Raw genomic sequence first — 16637 nt, forward strand, 5'->3', positions numbered from 1 at the left:
AAATTTTTTAAAATTATTTTTTAATTTTCTTACACTGCACAGGGTACATCATGTCCTAGTCTTGAAAGATTTCGAAATTACAGCTCGGACATGTCCCAGTAACTAAAAAATATTTAGGCACAGAAAACCTTAAGTTGCGCCGCAAAATACATAATGAGTGCATGAATTTCTTATATCAATTGTTCCCTGGTGATCAAACAAGTGACAATGGGCAATTATGTTCAGCAATTGACTCCATACATCAATTTATTCATTATTCTCTTCCAACATGCACCCCTTTAAATTTTTTTAAACATAATTTTTTCGTTTTTTTCCTTCCCTGTTCTCAATATGGAGTAAAGTAAGAATTTACTCTGATGACAAACTGAGAAAACTTGCTTCTTTTTGTGACACTTCTTAATCTGAATATGCTGAGCTTAAATCAGGGGAAAGCAGCAAAGAGAAGAGCAATGATGAAGTTGTCCCACCGTATCACAAGGATTTGTTTGAAGATAATGAGCTTCAGAATTCGCCATTATCATTTTTATAGTGCCATAAGTAACTTAACACCATGAATGCCACTAGTTAACTACATCAAGGAAGAAACAAATTTCTCTATTGATGATGAAGTGACAGAATTAGATTTTTCTTTAAGATGTTTCCCAAAAGCTTATTCTTTTATATAGCCTATTGTTCAAATGGAAGGATAAAAATGATAAATGAAGAAATCAAGGAAGCAAGTTTATCATTAGGTAGACAAAGGCCGAAATACATAAAAAGACTAACCCATTCGAAATCATGAAAGTTGTTGGAGAAATGTTGAGCATGAGCTCATTGGTAAGTCAGTAGTTTGCAGGGAAGCGAAGCCATTCAATAAGTGATAAGTATGGATTTCATCCTCTTTTTTACTTCAAAATTATACCTCAATTCTCAGAAAAGTTTCTGGATGCTTCTAATTTATATAATATTGAGGAAGTAATTTTCCTGTTTGAAGTACTTTTCTGAAGAGTTTCACTGACAGTACAAGGCAGTCGATGTAGTTGAGTAGATGAGTCAATGATAAAATTCAAGGTAATGAGCAATCTGAAGCAGTACCAACCTTTGGAATCACAGGGGTGATTGTGAGCCCAAGTCAAAATTCCGGAAAAATCCGGAAAAAAAAAATTTTGAGGTAAAAAAAAAATATATATACTAGGAGGCTTCGCCCCCTGCTCGCTGGCGCTCACCAACTCCCGGAACTGCTTTCACAGTTCATTTCGGATTGCTTCGCAATTTAATGCTCGCTTTGCTCGCTCATTGGATACGTTCTTAACGTCTAGTTTTTGTATACTTTTTTGAATACTGAAGTTCCGAAAACTTTTCACTGTAGAAAATTCTAAACCTGTACATTTCAATATTGATTTGAAATTGCAAACAGTTCACATATCTTTCTTAATCACACTATTCTAAATTTTAGTTGTTGAGAAAAGTAACTGCTGTAAGCTTTGTTTTAAAGTCTTTCCCTCCAGAGGGCTAAAGCCATGTGCCGTAAAACAATATGAAATAGTAGTCTGCCACTGAACGCCGGATGTAAAGCATCTGCTTCGATGAAGATAATTTTGTATTTTTAATTCTCTGAAGGACGCCACCATAATAATATAGAATTTGTAAAATAAATGTATATATTTTTGATTGTTGATGAAGCCCATCATTTTGTGCTTTCATCAGTGTTCAGAAGCAGAACAACTATAAGTTTTTTATTTTATCACAAAAAAATAAAATGTATAAAAAACAGAGAAAAGAGTAAGAAAATGAGTAAAGTCATAGAAAAAGTTAAAATTATAATATAGTATTTGTCTGTTAAAATAAAACTTCCTGTTTAAGTCATTGCTAAAAATTCAAATTTCTCCGAGGCAATTCTAAAGTATAAATTAAGGTAGTATTGTTAAGTTGAAACACAATATTTTTAGTTTTGATGTCAACAATACAATTCAATTTTTCATAAAAACGATTGTTTCCATTGTTAAGTTCAATGTCAACAATTCAAATTTTTCTGAAGCAACTCTTAACCTCTAAATATTATTTTTTTATGTACACATTCCTAAATGTCAGTATTCAACCACAAAACAACTTAAAGTCCTCAAATTTAGCATGAAGTTGTAAAATGTAATGAAAGAGGGTCATAGCAATAATGAAAGTAGAAGTTAAGGTAGTACTGTAAAATTAAAACAATATTTTTAATCAATGAGCCAAGTTCTTCAAGAAGCAGTTGTAGAAGTAGGTTGTTTATTTAAAATTTTTACAGAATTTCTTTAAGAACACAATTGTTTATTTGGGCATTTGGCGATACAACACTTTTAGAATTGAAGGATTTGTTACGTCAAGCGCTCAGGTATCATAATTTTGATCTAGTTGCGCTTCTATGTCATTTTGATTTATGTTGCTAAGTTAACTTTCAAAAAATTCTATGGCTGGCAACAGCATTTTTATTTTTTAAATTGTTTATTTTTATTTCTTTTAGAATTCGTTATTTTTTTAGCGAAATGTTTTTTAACCTAACAGAATTCTTTGCCGACTGTTTTCTCTATGAATGAAGAAAATAAAGTAAATATTTAACTGTTGTGAAAAGAATTTTATTTAGTTGTACAAAGCACTTCAGCCAAAATTTGGGAGCCACGTAAGAGAATTATATATATTAGATCAGAAACACATCATTAAAAGGAAGAATGCCTTGGTGTTTTCAAAACAAAGCAAACGTTGCCACCGGCGAAAAAGAAATACAGCCAAAATTTGGGAGCCACGTAAGAGAATTATATATAATAGATTGTTGAAGTAAAAAAAAAAAAAAAAAAAAAAAAAAACAGTTTCAATTGAAAAAAAATTAAAGAAGGTTTTTTTTCCTTTTTCTCAATATTTCTTAGATTACTATTTACTGATAACTATTTAGTTTATTATCTATTGATTACAATCTAACTATTTACTGATAAAAAATTAATATTAATTATAAAGAGGAAGGACACTGGTATGGTAGAAAATCCATCACATAGATATACAATTAAAATTAAAATACGCTCCACTTGAACGAGAGAATAATGAAGGAAAGCAGATTTTTTTTTCTTCCGTGGGGTTAAATAACAAGGGAGTGATTAGCGTGATGACGTCACTGAGCACATGCACGTGGTAGGCAGCACTACGCACGTATTAGCGAGGGGACTGAAAAGTAACGTTCATTTTTGCGAAAAAACTTCGCCAAAAGTAAAAAAGTCTCCCAATAGTCGCCTATTCCTGAAAATAGTTGCTTTTTTAGCCTTTTCAGGCAAAAAAAAAAGCACCATAGCAAAAGCAGCAAAGCAAAAGCAGCTAAGGCCGAAAATAGTAGCTTTTTAGTCGCCGGAGGCAACCCTGTATCATTGATTTCCGGAAACTTTTGTGATCAATGATTTGTTAAATCAACTGGACCTTCGATTTCCGGAAACTTCCAGATCACAGTTAGTGAAAATTCCGGAAATCCGGACTTTTTCCGGAGCACAATCACCCCTGGAATCAGCAAAGAGAGGTATAAAAGTGTGAGAACGCTGTGATTCCAAAACAGGACATGCATAAAATTGCAATATTTACACTAAGAATTTCTGTGAGCAAAGGAACTGAAAGAAAATGCTTCGTAAAAAAGCCTGTTTCTATGATGAAGGGTGAGACTCCCAAAATCATACCTGTTTCAATCGATTCCTCATTTCTGTGAATCTGATGTCCATTTTGACTCATGGATGTGTCAGCACTTACATAAAAGGATGAAAAAAAATACACCAGGGGGTCCGACTGCGAAAAGAGGAGAGATTCAGAGAGGAGATTTGATTTTCTAAGCTACAAGCGAGGGAATAATAGCTATCCAATAGATGAATACTTAGGAGGTTTTCGTTATGTGAAATAGTCATACCAATGAATTAACTACTGTGATTAGAACTCTAAAAGATGGATCTCATAAGGAATTCTCCTGTCCGTCAATGGTAATGTTTTATGAGAAGTTCATGGGTGGGAGGGTTGATCTCTCTAACTGACAAGAAACCTGCTTCTATTTTTCTAAAAGGACAATTGCTTCAATCTACTAAGACACCTACTTATTTGGGATTTACATTAGATACAGAGGTCAATTGTGGTAAACATATTAACAGGCTTGCTGAAAGAGGCAGAAAAAGGCTCCAGCTTCTAAAATATATTTCTGGTAAAGATTGGGGCGTTGATGCTGCAACTCTCAGGTGCACGTACACTGCTCTCATTCGTCCAATACTTGAGAATGGCTACCAAATTTATCAGGTTGCTGCACCTACCAATCTAGAAAAATTTGACAGAATACAATTAAGTGCGGTCAGAATTATCACTGGCCTCAGGAACTGTTGCCCCAATAATATTGTTCGATATGAGGCTAATCTGCAACCCTTGTGCCTAAGAAGAGAGACTAACATCACAAAGTACATCGCTAAGCTTAAGAGCTATGGCTCCCACAATAGAGCGGCATTATTTTTATCAAACTGGACAAAGAATCAGAGGCTGAAAAGGGACAGCCCTCTTAGTTTGATGGAGAGACAGGGCCTGACTGACATTGATGTCGAGCCATGCCCTCTTTTTTTAATCTATTGACACCTAATACTTCTCTTAGTAATGTAGTTTTTAAAGATGACTTAAATATCGATTTTACCTAGCAAAATGAACATCCGGAGTTGCTATGTCAGCTGGCTTTCGAGGAAATCAATAATATCTCTCCCGGAGCCTTGGTCGTCTATATGGACGAAAGCAAGCCTGATTCCGGTAGAACGGGCAGAGGTGTTTTTATGAGGACAGGCGAAGGAGAGCTCAACCGCCGACTTAGAAACCAGGACCATGCCTCGGTCTTTCGATCAGAGTTAATTGCCATAAATAAGGCCTTGAGACTAGCCATGGACTCTGGCATACCTGACATATGGATATTAACGGATAGCAAGAGTTCAATTCAATATTTGAAGAACTGGCCAAGTATCTTGAAAATTTTGGGACAGGAAATCGTTATCAAATTGACTACTTTGTCTCAGATTGGCTCGGTGCACTTGCAGTGGATCCCCTCCCATGTGGGTATTTATGGGAATGAGATTGCTAATCGGCTTGCCAAGGAAGGGAGTGAACTTGCTATTCCCCCTTCCTCTAAACTACCAGTGTCTGAGGTGCACTCCCTGAAGTTAGCTAGGGTAAATTCAGCGTGGCAGCACCCACCAGATATGATTGGTATGCCGCCAAATGCCCCGGATTATTCCTGCAGTGCACTTGCCCTAGATTTGCTCAAACAGCTTTGTCAAGACTTAGGACTGGCCATATTAAGTGTTTGATCTTCAGAGTAAAAGAAAAGACATAAGCCTATTGTCATTGCTCGGCTATCACTTCTCCATCTCATGTTTTGGATGGCACTGGTGCCTCTGTGAGGCAACTGATGAGTGATGGAGAGACTGTTTATGACTTGCTGATGCAACATGATCTCCTGGACTTGGTCTAGGGCTCTAGACCAAGGGGATAAGCAACAACAACAGAAACCTGCAACGAGGTGGATTGCAAATCGAAAAAGTTGTGGAAAAAGTATTCTACATATTACTGATGACCTTGATTGTAAATGCCCATATTATTCATCAAGACGTTATTGAAATAAATAGAGAAAAACATCTTATTTCTGTTGATTCTGACAAGAAAGAAACTTTTTTCACATATCTCATTTTTTTATTCCACAAAAAGGAAATACCCTTAAATTTCATGGAAGTTAAGTAAATATTCACAATTTCTCATAGTATGATTTTGAATTCATCAAAAATAAATATTTAAATAGGCAATTCTTGGAGTATTAATAATAATTTGAGCATGGTGATGGCTTAGAGATAACAACTTTTATGAAAGACTGGAGTTTGATCGCTAGTTGTGGCTATAAACATATCGAGCTTCAAATAGATAGATATCGGCTTTGCTGTATAGTAAGAGTGTTTAGTGTCAAATGTTGACCAAATGACCGTAATTATGTTCTTGATCAAGCAATAATAGAGCCTAACTACCATTACTTCCACAACTGGCTGTTATGAGAATCTTCATTTCAAAGGTAGTTCGATTTGTTTCCAATTTTTTGAAATATGCTAGTTTGAGTTACAAAAAGCCCACACTGGTATACAATTCAATGTGTTTTTCAACCACATTAGACTTTCTAAGAGAGATCACATTAGATTTCTGTGCTGCTGCCAATTAGAAAATTCAGCTCTTCAGAAACATTTCTTTGTCACATATTGTAGGAACTTTGCAAGCACACTGTAAAGCAGAGGTCGCCAAAGTGGTCTATATAGACCCCCAGGGGTCTATTTAACAAAAGCGGGGGTCGATCTAAGACAGGGGGGCGAATGGGGGTCGATCCGAATCGGAAGGGTCGATTGTGGGAACAACAGTTCTCAATACGCAAATCACACATACCTAATTAAGTATGCAAAATTTGAGAATTTTTTTTATAAGTGACTCAATATCAGCTTCTTTATAAAACATGTATTAATAAAAGTATATTTACAGAGGTGAAACAAGTATTTACGTACCACCGCGCAGTGGCACGAACTCAGCGCAGTTTATAAGTCATATGCATATGTGCACTTGTCCAAATGTCACGTGTGACGAGCATTGACGTTACAAATGCAAATATCATACGCAGTTTCAGCTATCTTTGCAAACTGTGTTCAATATTTGCAGTGTCATTACTAAAACTTTTATAGTTTTGGATAATTAGTTATTGTTTCGATAAAACCATTCGTTTAGTTTAGATATCAATTTTAATTATCAATGCACAAAAAAGAAGGTAAGCATTAATAATATGGATTAGTACTGTCCGCGACAAAACTATAGAACACTTTGTATTTTTTACGAAGATTACAAAATTGACCAATTTTGAACCCAATATAGCGAACCTTGCAAAAAAGCACCAGGCACACCCTTCTCATTGATCAAGAAGCAGTAAATCTTCAGTTTCTTTACTTAGTATATCTACTTATGCATAATTACTTATTATTTAATAATAAGGTATTTGAATTTCAATGTTAATATATTTTTCATAAAACTATTGTTACACAATGTACTATTACTTTAATAAATGTTCAAAATCATAAAATAAATGTACAAACACAGTATCTACTAGAGTTTTAATTAGCAGAAAATTACTTTTATGGAGGTCGATGGAGATTTCGAAAAATTATGTAGGGGTCGACGATCAAAAAAGTTTGGCGACCCCTGCTGTAAAGTGACGTCGGCAGTTTGCAAAGAGCCAGATCTTCCAATTAGCTTGAAACATATACATCAGAAACATAAGAAAACTTTTACTAAAAATTAAAATATTATACCTCCATAAAAAAACTCATCTTGACCAGATTTTGAACTTATCTTGAATAATTTTGGACACACAGTAAAATGATCTCTTTCACTTTCTTTAGGGAATTCTTGCTTACAAAGATGACATTGTTTCATAGACAGAGAACAAGTTAGTAAATGTTTAGAATAAGAATGTTGATGAATTTTACTCTCACAAAAAGGACATTGTTCATATAATGCTTCCTTTTCCTAAAATAGAGAAATAAAGGAAGTATAACCGTTTGAAAATCACACCATTTTTTTCTATAAAAAACAAACACAACTGTCAATTACAAACAAGAAAATCAAATTGCTTAAGAGAGATTATAATAACTAACTAAACAATTAGGAAAAAAACTTCCTAAGGAAAGTTATGTATTTTCATAACATTTAAAAACAATTTATCAACAAAAATTATTCTACATAAATATCAAAAAAAGCTCTTAACATTTTTTAAATCAATTTTTAAGTTTTATTGTGTTTTCTTAAAATTAAATGACACTGTAGAAATCTTTATAAATTGTTGCATCAATGAAGAGACCAATCCTTATTATAAAAATAAAAAAGTGGGCTTTTTCTGAAATTTAAATGGAAAAAAACTAAATATTTAAAATAAAAGTTTTTAAAATATTTTATTCATTTTTGTAAAGAGTTTTGTCAACAAAAATAAGCATATCACTGCTAACCCCACCGATGTACAAGTCAAAGAATGCGCTTTATATCTGGAAATTCACTCACAATTCAAAACTTATATATAAGCCGACGTGACAAAATAAGATATGCTATGCTTAAAAATAAAAGCTCAGGTCTAGTGTAGTAACGGTAGAGGTTAGTTGAACAGAGGTTAAAATAAATTTTTACATCAGTATTAATATAAAGTTCAATTAGTGTATGAAGACACAAGTGAATATGAAGACATCAGAAGTTTGGACAATGTATTAAATCCAGATCTTCATGTGACTGAACAGGAACTTACCAAACTTTAGGAAGAATCTGATTCCGATATAGAATTCATTGGATTTTTGTGTGTTCTTTTCCTTTTGTTAATATATTTGCATTCACCTAAAGATAGGTAAGTTAGAATACTCAAAAATAATAGTATTCCTTTCAATTTGTCCTTTTCATATTTTTCTCTTTCAAATGTTACATTTAGACATTCCCTTTTCAACTATTATTTTGAAGTATTTTTATGTTTTGTATGTATGTTATGCGATATTTACTGATTATCGCTGGTGTCTGAGAAAAGGAGGAGCAATCCTGTTGGTGTTGTCCTCCTGGAATTTTTTGAAGTAAGTGGTTAGTAGTTATCATCTGATTATAAGCAGATTGCTTCACTTTACATTTCTTTCAATTTTATATAACTTTGCAGCTAATATTCAGAAATATACAATACGCAATAAATTGTTACAAAAATACATTTAACAAGCCACAGTTGGCGCTTATTGACCAAGCAATTTCAGTTAAGATATATAGATTCATCTAAAGATTGAAATGATAATTATGAAACTTATTCACATTTTGAAACTACCAGAATGCTGAGTAAATTTTTTTTAAGATTCTGATCTCGTAAGACTTGTTTTCTATGAGACGTAATGAAATAAAGTTTTGTAAAACTAATTTTTCTCAAGAAAAAAAAAAAAAAAACACAACTTTATTTTAAAAAGTGAAAGATAATAAAACTGATAGCAATACTCACTCTCATATTTTCATCTGAATGTAAAGTTCCAAACTTATTCTGCAATTCCACTAAATAAAGAAATAAATTGCTATACTCAACAGTACTACAAAAAAAGTAATATCATTTCATGCAGTAAATTTGTTATCTATTCAAATGTGAATTTAAATTTCAACAATTCAGTTTGGTGGACAGTCATTAAGAAAATAAGGAAAAAATAAAAATTTAACTAATGCTGTTGTCAATGTGAAATGATGGCTTCTAAAAATTCTGATTACAGGGCTGCAAACTTCTTACTCATTTTGGGAAAAAATTTTCTAGTGGTTTGTAAGTTTGTTTTGATTATTGATTCTTTGTTTTGTAAATTTGATTTAAAGTTATTTTCCACTCCACTACATGAAAATAATCCAAAAGTTCATATGAAACACTACTTTGTTCCAGCTCTCTTGTGTTAAAACTTTTAAATGTTGGCAAAATTACACAAAAAATTCAGTTTTCAATTGTTTGCCCATCCATAAATATTGTTCAAAAAGCGCAGTAGTTGGCAGCTGTGTCTCATTATAATGAACTTAAACAAGCCTTTATACGTTTAATATAAAAGTTAATATATTTAAGAACAAATGAAACTTTCACTAACTTTCTATTCAAGTAAGAATTTAATTTCCATAAATCAAGAGAAAATATCAGTAAAAACATGAAACAACACTTTTAAGACAAATCTTTGAATAAGTGTACAGATTACAGCATGACGGAATTTTTATTGCACAACCTACAGCCATTTTTAAAGAGAAATAAATTTAAAAATAAGTTCCTAATTTTTTGGATTAAACATTTTTCAAATGTACATAAGGATTAACTTGTGAATAACTATAACTACAATAACTATCAAAAAAAAAGAATCTATTAAAAACAAATAATTAACAGAAAAAAAAAAGATAAGAAAAAGTAAAATAAGAAAGGATATACAACTAACTGTTCAAACACTTAGAATGAAAAAAAAAAAAAAAAGAAAGATCACTTTTGTTTTTTATTCTTCATTATGCAAAATCATATAGAAATCATAAAAATAAATGGAAAAATAATAAAAGCATGACTTAATCTACACACCATGAAAAAAGTGAAAGCAGAACAACAAATGAAAGTAGTACATTTTAAGTCACTCTCTGGAAGTAGCACAGTACCTAATGCATCACAAGTCTTTCCATGCTCCTCTTTTTCATCAATGTGATAAATGTATTGGCAAATAGGACATTCTACTAATGCCGATTTGCAGTATTTCTTGTGATTGTCAATACGCTTTGGGAAAAAATTCATGGAACAGTATGGGCACAGCAAAAGATCTTCTGTTGAAGGATATAAATTTGTCTGAAAGTAAAATGTGTATTAATAACATGTCTAATTTATAAGTTAAAATAAAAGTAACCAAAGTTGAATTATATAGTTGCACGTCCACATGCCAAGGATTGGATACATTCAGGGAAATTCTTAAAATTTGATGATAATTTTTTGAATAAATTTATTTTCCAATCTTATTTAGTAGTATGTCTACAAATGGGGAAGAGAAACGCTTCAAAAACTATATGCAAACTAATGAAATTTTTTTAAAACTTTTACTTTAATAAACAAATAATATGAAGGAATAAAAGTTAGTACATACTTTCAGACTGAGTGCTTAGCATTTTTTTTTTACAATCTAACTTTAGAGGTAATAAAAATTAAAAATATGTATTACATAAAGTATACTTGTTGAGGATATGAATATCATTTTAAGGATTAAAAATTGGCAATGAATTTTATATCTTAAATAAGTTTATATTTTTAAAAATTTTAATACAAATATTAAGTTTTGTAGTTTATAACATCTAATCTCCTTTCTTATATATATACTTTTGACATAAATCAAAGCTAGAGATTGTAAAATAAAGATTTTCATAAAGATGAATAGATTATCCTACAACAATGAATAAATAGAAAAAAAACTGTGAAAAAAAAAACACTTAAAACTTTATAGTTTTCAAACAAATTCAAACAAAAGCACATTAAATGTAACCTTTATTGCATTTCAACATATTGTAAAGGTCCACACTTGGTATTTTTACAACAAGTTTAACAGTTAATAATTTTTAAATTAACGATCGAATGTTAAACTTTTTTATTCCCTTGCATAAATATAAAGCATAAAAGCTCAGGCAATAAAGATAAAATGAGAAAGCTCAAGTAATTATGCAATCTATCAATTAAATAATGACAAGATTTTCTTTGCAATTTTTTTTTTAAATTTTAAAATGGTATAATGCTCTTGAATGGTATAATGCTCTATCATTGAAAGTTTGCTCAGAACAAAATGTAAAATACAAATAACAATATCATTGTAAGAAATACTTACTTTTGCACCATCAGTATGCATTTTAATTTTAGAACTATCTGCACAACCTAAAATTATGATACAATTATGAAAAAGTATTTAATGACACAATTTAAAAACTTCAATTTTCGTTACTCAATTAATATAATTATTTTAATATGGGCTAGACTCAAAATTATATAAAATAATATGTTTCAATTTCTAGTATAGTTATTTGCAAGAAAAAATTAACAATAGTTGTAAAGACCGACCATTTACATGAAGTGTAGCTTTTGTCTCCAAAAACTTTCACAGAAAATAATTGTGTTATTCTTTATTAGCTTTTGCCAATGAGAAACTGTTAATGCTTAACCTAATATTTGTATTCTTAATTATTTTTATTTCAAAAGTAAATCAAGTTTTTATAGTGTTTTCATGACTTGAGTTTATATTATTTAAGTTCAGAGAATTCAGCAAATGAAAAGGTAAATAAGGTGTAAATAGGCAGCATTGTTGGCAGCAGAAAACATTATTCACCCATACTTAAAATTATTTACCAATTATTTTTATTTTTACTTCATAAATAAAGCTAAGCTATAAAAATAAAAAGGTTAATTTATAAGATGAATATCTATAACTTATTTATATATTTTAACTTATTTATTACAAGAATGAATATCTTTAACAGGAAATTTATTTTCAAAAGCTGAATGAATATAATGAATCGAAAATTAGAAAAAAATAAATCCAACTCAATGTCTCCCATATAATCAATTTCTAAAATTTCTAGCTCACTAAGCATAGGAATTTTTTATTTGAAACTAAATATTTTTGCATAGGCAATGTCAAATCATTGTACTTTTAAATAATCATACTTGCTATGGGCAGAGGTGTAGACATTCCACATTCTGAATAAGGATTATTAGAATTTTCCACAACACATTTACTAAAGTGCTCAGAAAGATTATCTTTGGGTACTATCAAAGAACAAATTCCACATTCTTCTTTGGCAGATTCCTATTTGAATTAGAATGGTACTTTGTAATGAAAAATAAAAACACATTTTAAAGACTGTACAATAAAAATTTGATTATTCATTCACTTTTATTTTAATTTTCTCTAGATTAATGAGTCATATAATTGAGCCACGAGTCATTTATTTAAAAAAAAACTTACTTTGATTATTAAACGACTTTTGCTGTAGTTTTTTTATAATCATTACACTTAGTTAAATGAGTCAGTAGATTGCTCTTCAAGATTTTATCACAATAAGGACATTTTTTTGATTTACAGAGAGTCAAATGAGAACCCATTGCTCCTATTGGAATATATTTTTTGCAGTCGTTGCATTTTAAAGTAGTTTCATGGAAATCCTAAAATTATAGTTAGAATAGGATTTATATCATCAGTCATAATTTGTAAAGTTATAGTATTATGTTCATAAATTTGTAAAAGCAGATGACTTGAATAAGCAAAAAAAGACCTGCATACCATGAAGAATTAATAAAAATATATATATAAGGATAAAAACTATGTATGTAGAAATCATTTTAACCCCTTAATGGTTATAATAAGAAACTAAACTATTAGAAAAAAACTTCCTAAGGAAAGTTATGTATTTTCATAACATTTAAAAACAATTTATCAACAAAAATTATTCTACATAAATATCAAAAAAAGCTCTTAACATTTTTTAAATCAATTTTTAAGTTTTATTGTGTTTTCTTAAAATTGAATGACAATGAAATCTTTATGAATTGTTGCATCAATGAAGAGACCAATTCTTATTATTGAAATAAAAAAGTAGGCTTTTTCTGAAATGTAAATGGAAAAAAACTAAATATTTCAAAATAAAAGTTTTTAAAATATTTTAATCACTTTTGTAAAGAGTTGTCAACAAAAAGAAGCATATCACTGCTAACCCCAGCGATGTACAAGTCAAAGAATGGGTTTTTTTTTTCAAATTCACCAAAATTCAAAACTCATATATAAGCCGACGTGACAAAACAAGATAAGCTATGCTTGAAAATAAATATTTACGCTACCTCTTGTAGTAACAGTACATATAGTAACAGTTGCACAAAGGGTAAAAGTAGCATAGACCTACCCATGTCGTAACAAGATCTTTTAAAAAATGTTACATCAGTATCAATATATACGGCAGTGACGTTCAATTAGCGTATGAAGACACAAGTTAATATAAAGACATCAGAAATTTGGACAATTTATTAAATCCAGATCTTCAGATGACAGAACAGGAATTTACCAAACTTTAGGAAGAATCAGATTCTGATATAGAATTTATTGGATTTTAGTGTGTTCCTTTTATTTTTTTATGTATTCGCATTCACCTAAAAATAGGTAAACTAGAATATCCAAAAATAATAATATTCCTTTCAATGTGTCCCTTTTATATTTTTCACTTTTAAATGTTACATGTAGACATTCCGTTTTCAACTATTATTTTTATGTTATGCATGCATGTTAGGCAATATTTACAGATTAACGCTGGTGTCTGACAAAAGGGGAAGCAATCCTGTTGGTGATGCTATACTGGAATTCTTCAAAGGTTAGTGGATCGGATTATAAGCTATCTGCCCCACTTTAGACTTCATTCAAAAATTTTCTAAAACTTCTCAGCTTATATTTGGAAATATACGGCATGCATCAAATTGTCACAAAATTATATTTAACTAGTCACAGTTGGCAATTCTTGACCAAGCAATTTTAGTAAAGATATATAAATTCCTCCAAACATTTATATGAAAGTTATGAAACTTATTCAGATGTTGAAACTACCAGAATGCAGAGTAAAAAAATGCGATTCTGAGCTTGTAAGACTGTTTTCTATGATACATTATAAAATTAAGTTTTGTAAAACATACTTTTCTCGAAAGAACCACAACTTTTATTTCAAAAAATAAAAGATAATTAAACTGATAGCTATACTCACTCTCAGATTTTCTCCTGAACGTAAAGTTCCAAACTTATTCTGCAATTCCACTAAATGAAGAATTAATTAGATATACTCAATGGTGCTACAACAAAGTAATATCATTTCATGCATGTTACCTATTTAAATTTCAACAATTCATTTCTGCCAACAGGTCATTAAGAAGATAAGAAAAAAAATAAAAATGTAACTAATGCTATTGCTAATGTGAAAAGATGGTTTCTACAGCAAAAATGTCTGATTACAGGGCTGCAAACTTCCTACCGATTTCGGGAAAATTTCCTCTAGTGGTAGCTACGTTTGTTTTGATTAATGATTCTATGTTTTGTAAATTTTATTTGAAGTTATTTTCCACACCACTACATGAAAATAATTCAAAAGTTCATATGAAACACTGCTTTGTTCTGGCAATCTTGTGGTAAGGCTTCTGAATATTGGCAAAATTACACAGAATTCTGAAAGCTTTGGTTTTTAATTGTTTGCCACTCCATAAATATTTTTAATAAAATGTAGTAGTTGGCAGCTGTGTCTCATTATTATGAACTTAAACAAGTCTTTACATGTTTAATACAAAAATAAATGTATTTAAGAACAAATGAAACTTTCACAACTTTCTATTCAAGTAAGAACTTACTTTCCATAAATCAATAGAAAATATATATAATAATACAATTAAAACATGAAACAATACTTTCATGATAAATATTTGAATAAGTGTACAGATTATAGCATGATGGAATTTTTATTCCACAACCTGAAGCCATTTTTAAAGAGAAATAAATTTAAAAACTTAATAAATTATTCTCAATTTTGCAGATTAAACATTTTTCAAATTTCTCAGATGGATATAAGGAATGAGGATTAACTTGTGAATAACTATAACTACAATAACAATGAAAAAATAAGAATCTATTAAAAACAAATAACTAATAGAAAAACAAAATAAGAAAGGATATAAAACTGTTCAAACTCTTAGAACAACAACAAAAAAAAAAAAAAAAAAAAGATTATCCTATCTTAGAACAACAACAAAAAAAAAAAAAAAAAAGATTATCCGGGTAAATGCCCAAAACATAGAGAAATCACAAAAAATTAATGGAAAAATAATAAAAACATGACTTAATCTAAACACTATGAAAAAAGTGAAAGCAGAACATAAAATAAAACTAGTACATTTCAAGTCACTCTCTGGAATTAGTACAAAATCTAATGCATCACAAGTAGTTCTATGCTCCTCTTTTTCTTCAATGTGATAAGTGCCTTGGCAAATAGGACATTCTACTAGTGCCAATTTGCAGTATTTCTTGTGATTGTCAAAACGCTTTGGCAGAAAATTCATGGAACAGTATGGGCACAGCAAACGATCTCCCATTGAAGGATATAAATTTGTCTGAAAGTAAAATGTGTATTAATAACATGTCTAATTTATAAGTTAAAATAAAAGTAACCAAAGTTGAATTATATAGTTGCACGTCCACATGCCAAGGATTGGATACATTCAGGGAAATTCTTAAAATTTGATGATAATTTTTTGAATAAATTTATTTTCCAATCTTATTTAGTAGTATGTCTACAAATGGTGAAGAGAAACGCTTCAAAAACTATATGCAAACTAATGAAATTTTTTTAAAACTTTTACTTTAATAAACAAATAATATGAAGGAATAAAAGTTAGTACATACTTTCAGACTGAGTGCTTAGCATTTTTTTTTTACAATCTAACTTTAGAGGTAATAAAAATTAAAAATATGTATTACATAAAGTATACTTGTTGAGGATATGAATATCATTTTAAGGATTAAAAATTGGCAATGAATTTTATATCTTAAATAAGTTTATATTTTTAAAAATTTTAATACAAATATTAAGTTTTGTAGTTTATAACATCTAATCTCCTTTCTTATATATATACTTTTGACATAAATCAAAGCTAGAGATTGTAAAATAAAGATTTTCATAAAGATGAATAGATTATCCTACAACAATGAATAAATAGAAAAAAAACTGTGAAAAAAAAAACACTTAAAACTTTATAGTTTTCAAACAAATTCAAACAAAAGCACATTAAATGTAACCTTTATTGCATTTCAACATATTGTAAAGGTCCACACTTGGTATTTTTACAACAAGTTTAACAGTTAATAATTTTTAAATTAACGATCGAATGTTAAACTTTTTTATTCCCTTGCATAAATATAAAGCATAAAAGCTCAGGCAATAAAGATAAAATGAGAAAGCTCAAGTAATTATGCAATCTATCAATTAAATAATGACAAGATTTTCTTTGCAATTTTTTTTTTAAATTTTAAAATGGTATAATG

At 29.9% G+C, this 16637-nt stretch overlaps 1 protein-coding gene across 13 annotated transcripts in view; it reads right to left on the bottom strand.

Annotated features, from left to right (window-relative positions):
* LOC107451978 (uncharacterized) overlaps window positions 1-16637 on the bottom strand; it is an 85272-nt gene that overhangs the window by 24469 nt on the left and 44166 nt on the right. For 8 of the 13 annotated variants that reach the window (XR_015433123.1, XR_015433124.1, XM_087161333.1 and 5 more), the window contains 7 exons: window positions 15490-15706; window positions 14317-14366; window positions 12239-12380; window positions 11406-11452; window positions 10168-10384; window positions 9041-9090; window positions 7338-7554 (listed from right to left, as the gene is read on the bottom strand). Coding sequence is in view for 10 of the 13 variants with exons in the window: in XM_087161333.1 (XP_087017459.1) it covers window positions 7338-7554; window positions 9041-9090; window positions 10168-10384; window positions 11406-11452; window positions 12239-12380; window positions 14317-14366; window positions 15490-15706 (940 nt within the window). In the remaining 3 variants the exon portion in view is untranslated. The remainder of the gene's footprint in view (window positions 1-7337; window positions 7555-9040; window positions 9091-10167; window positions 10385-11405; window positions 11453-12238; window positions 12381-14316; window positions 14367-15489; window positions 15707-16637) is intronic. The other 5 variants (XR_015433125.1, XM_087161331.1, XM_087161325.1 and 2 more) reach the window with 1 other exon arrangement.

Source organism: Parasteatoda tepidariorum, chromosome 4 (genome assembly GCF_982258835.1).
Source record: "Parasteatoda tepidariorum strain Cologne lab strain chromosome 4, Ptep-v5.0, whole genome shotgun sequence".
NCBI classification, from domain to species: domain Eukaryota; kingdom Metazoa; phylum Arthropoda; class Arachnida; order Araneae; family Theridiidae; genus Parasteatoda; species Parasteatoda tepidariorum.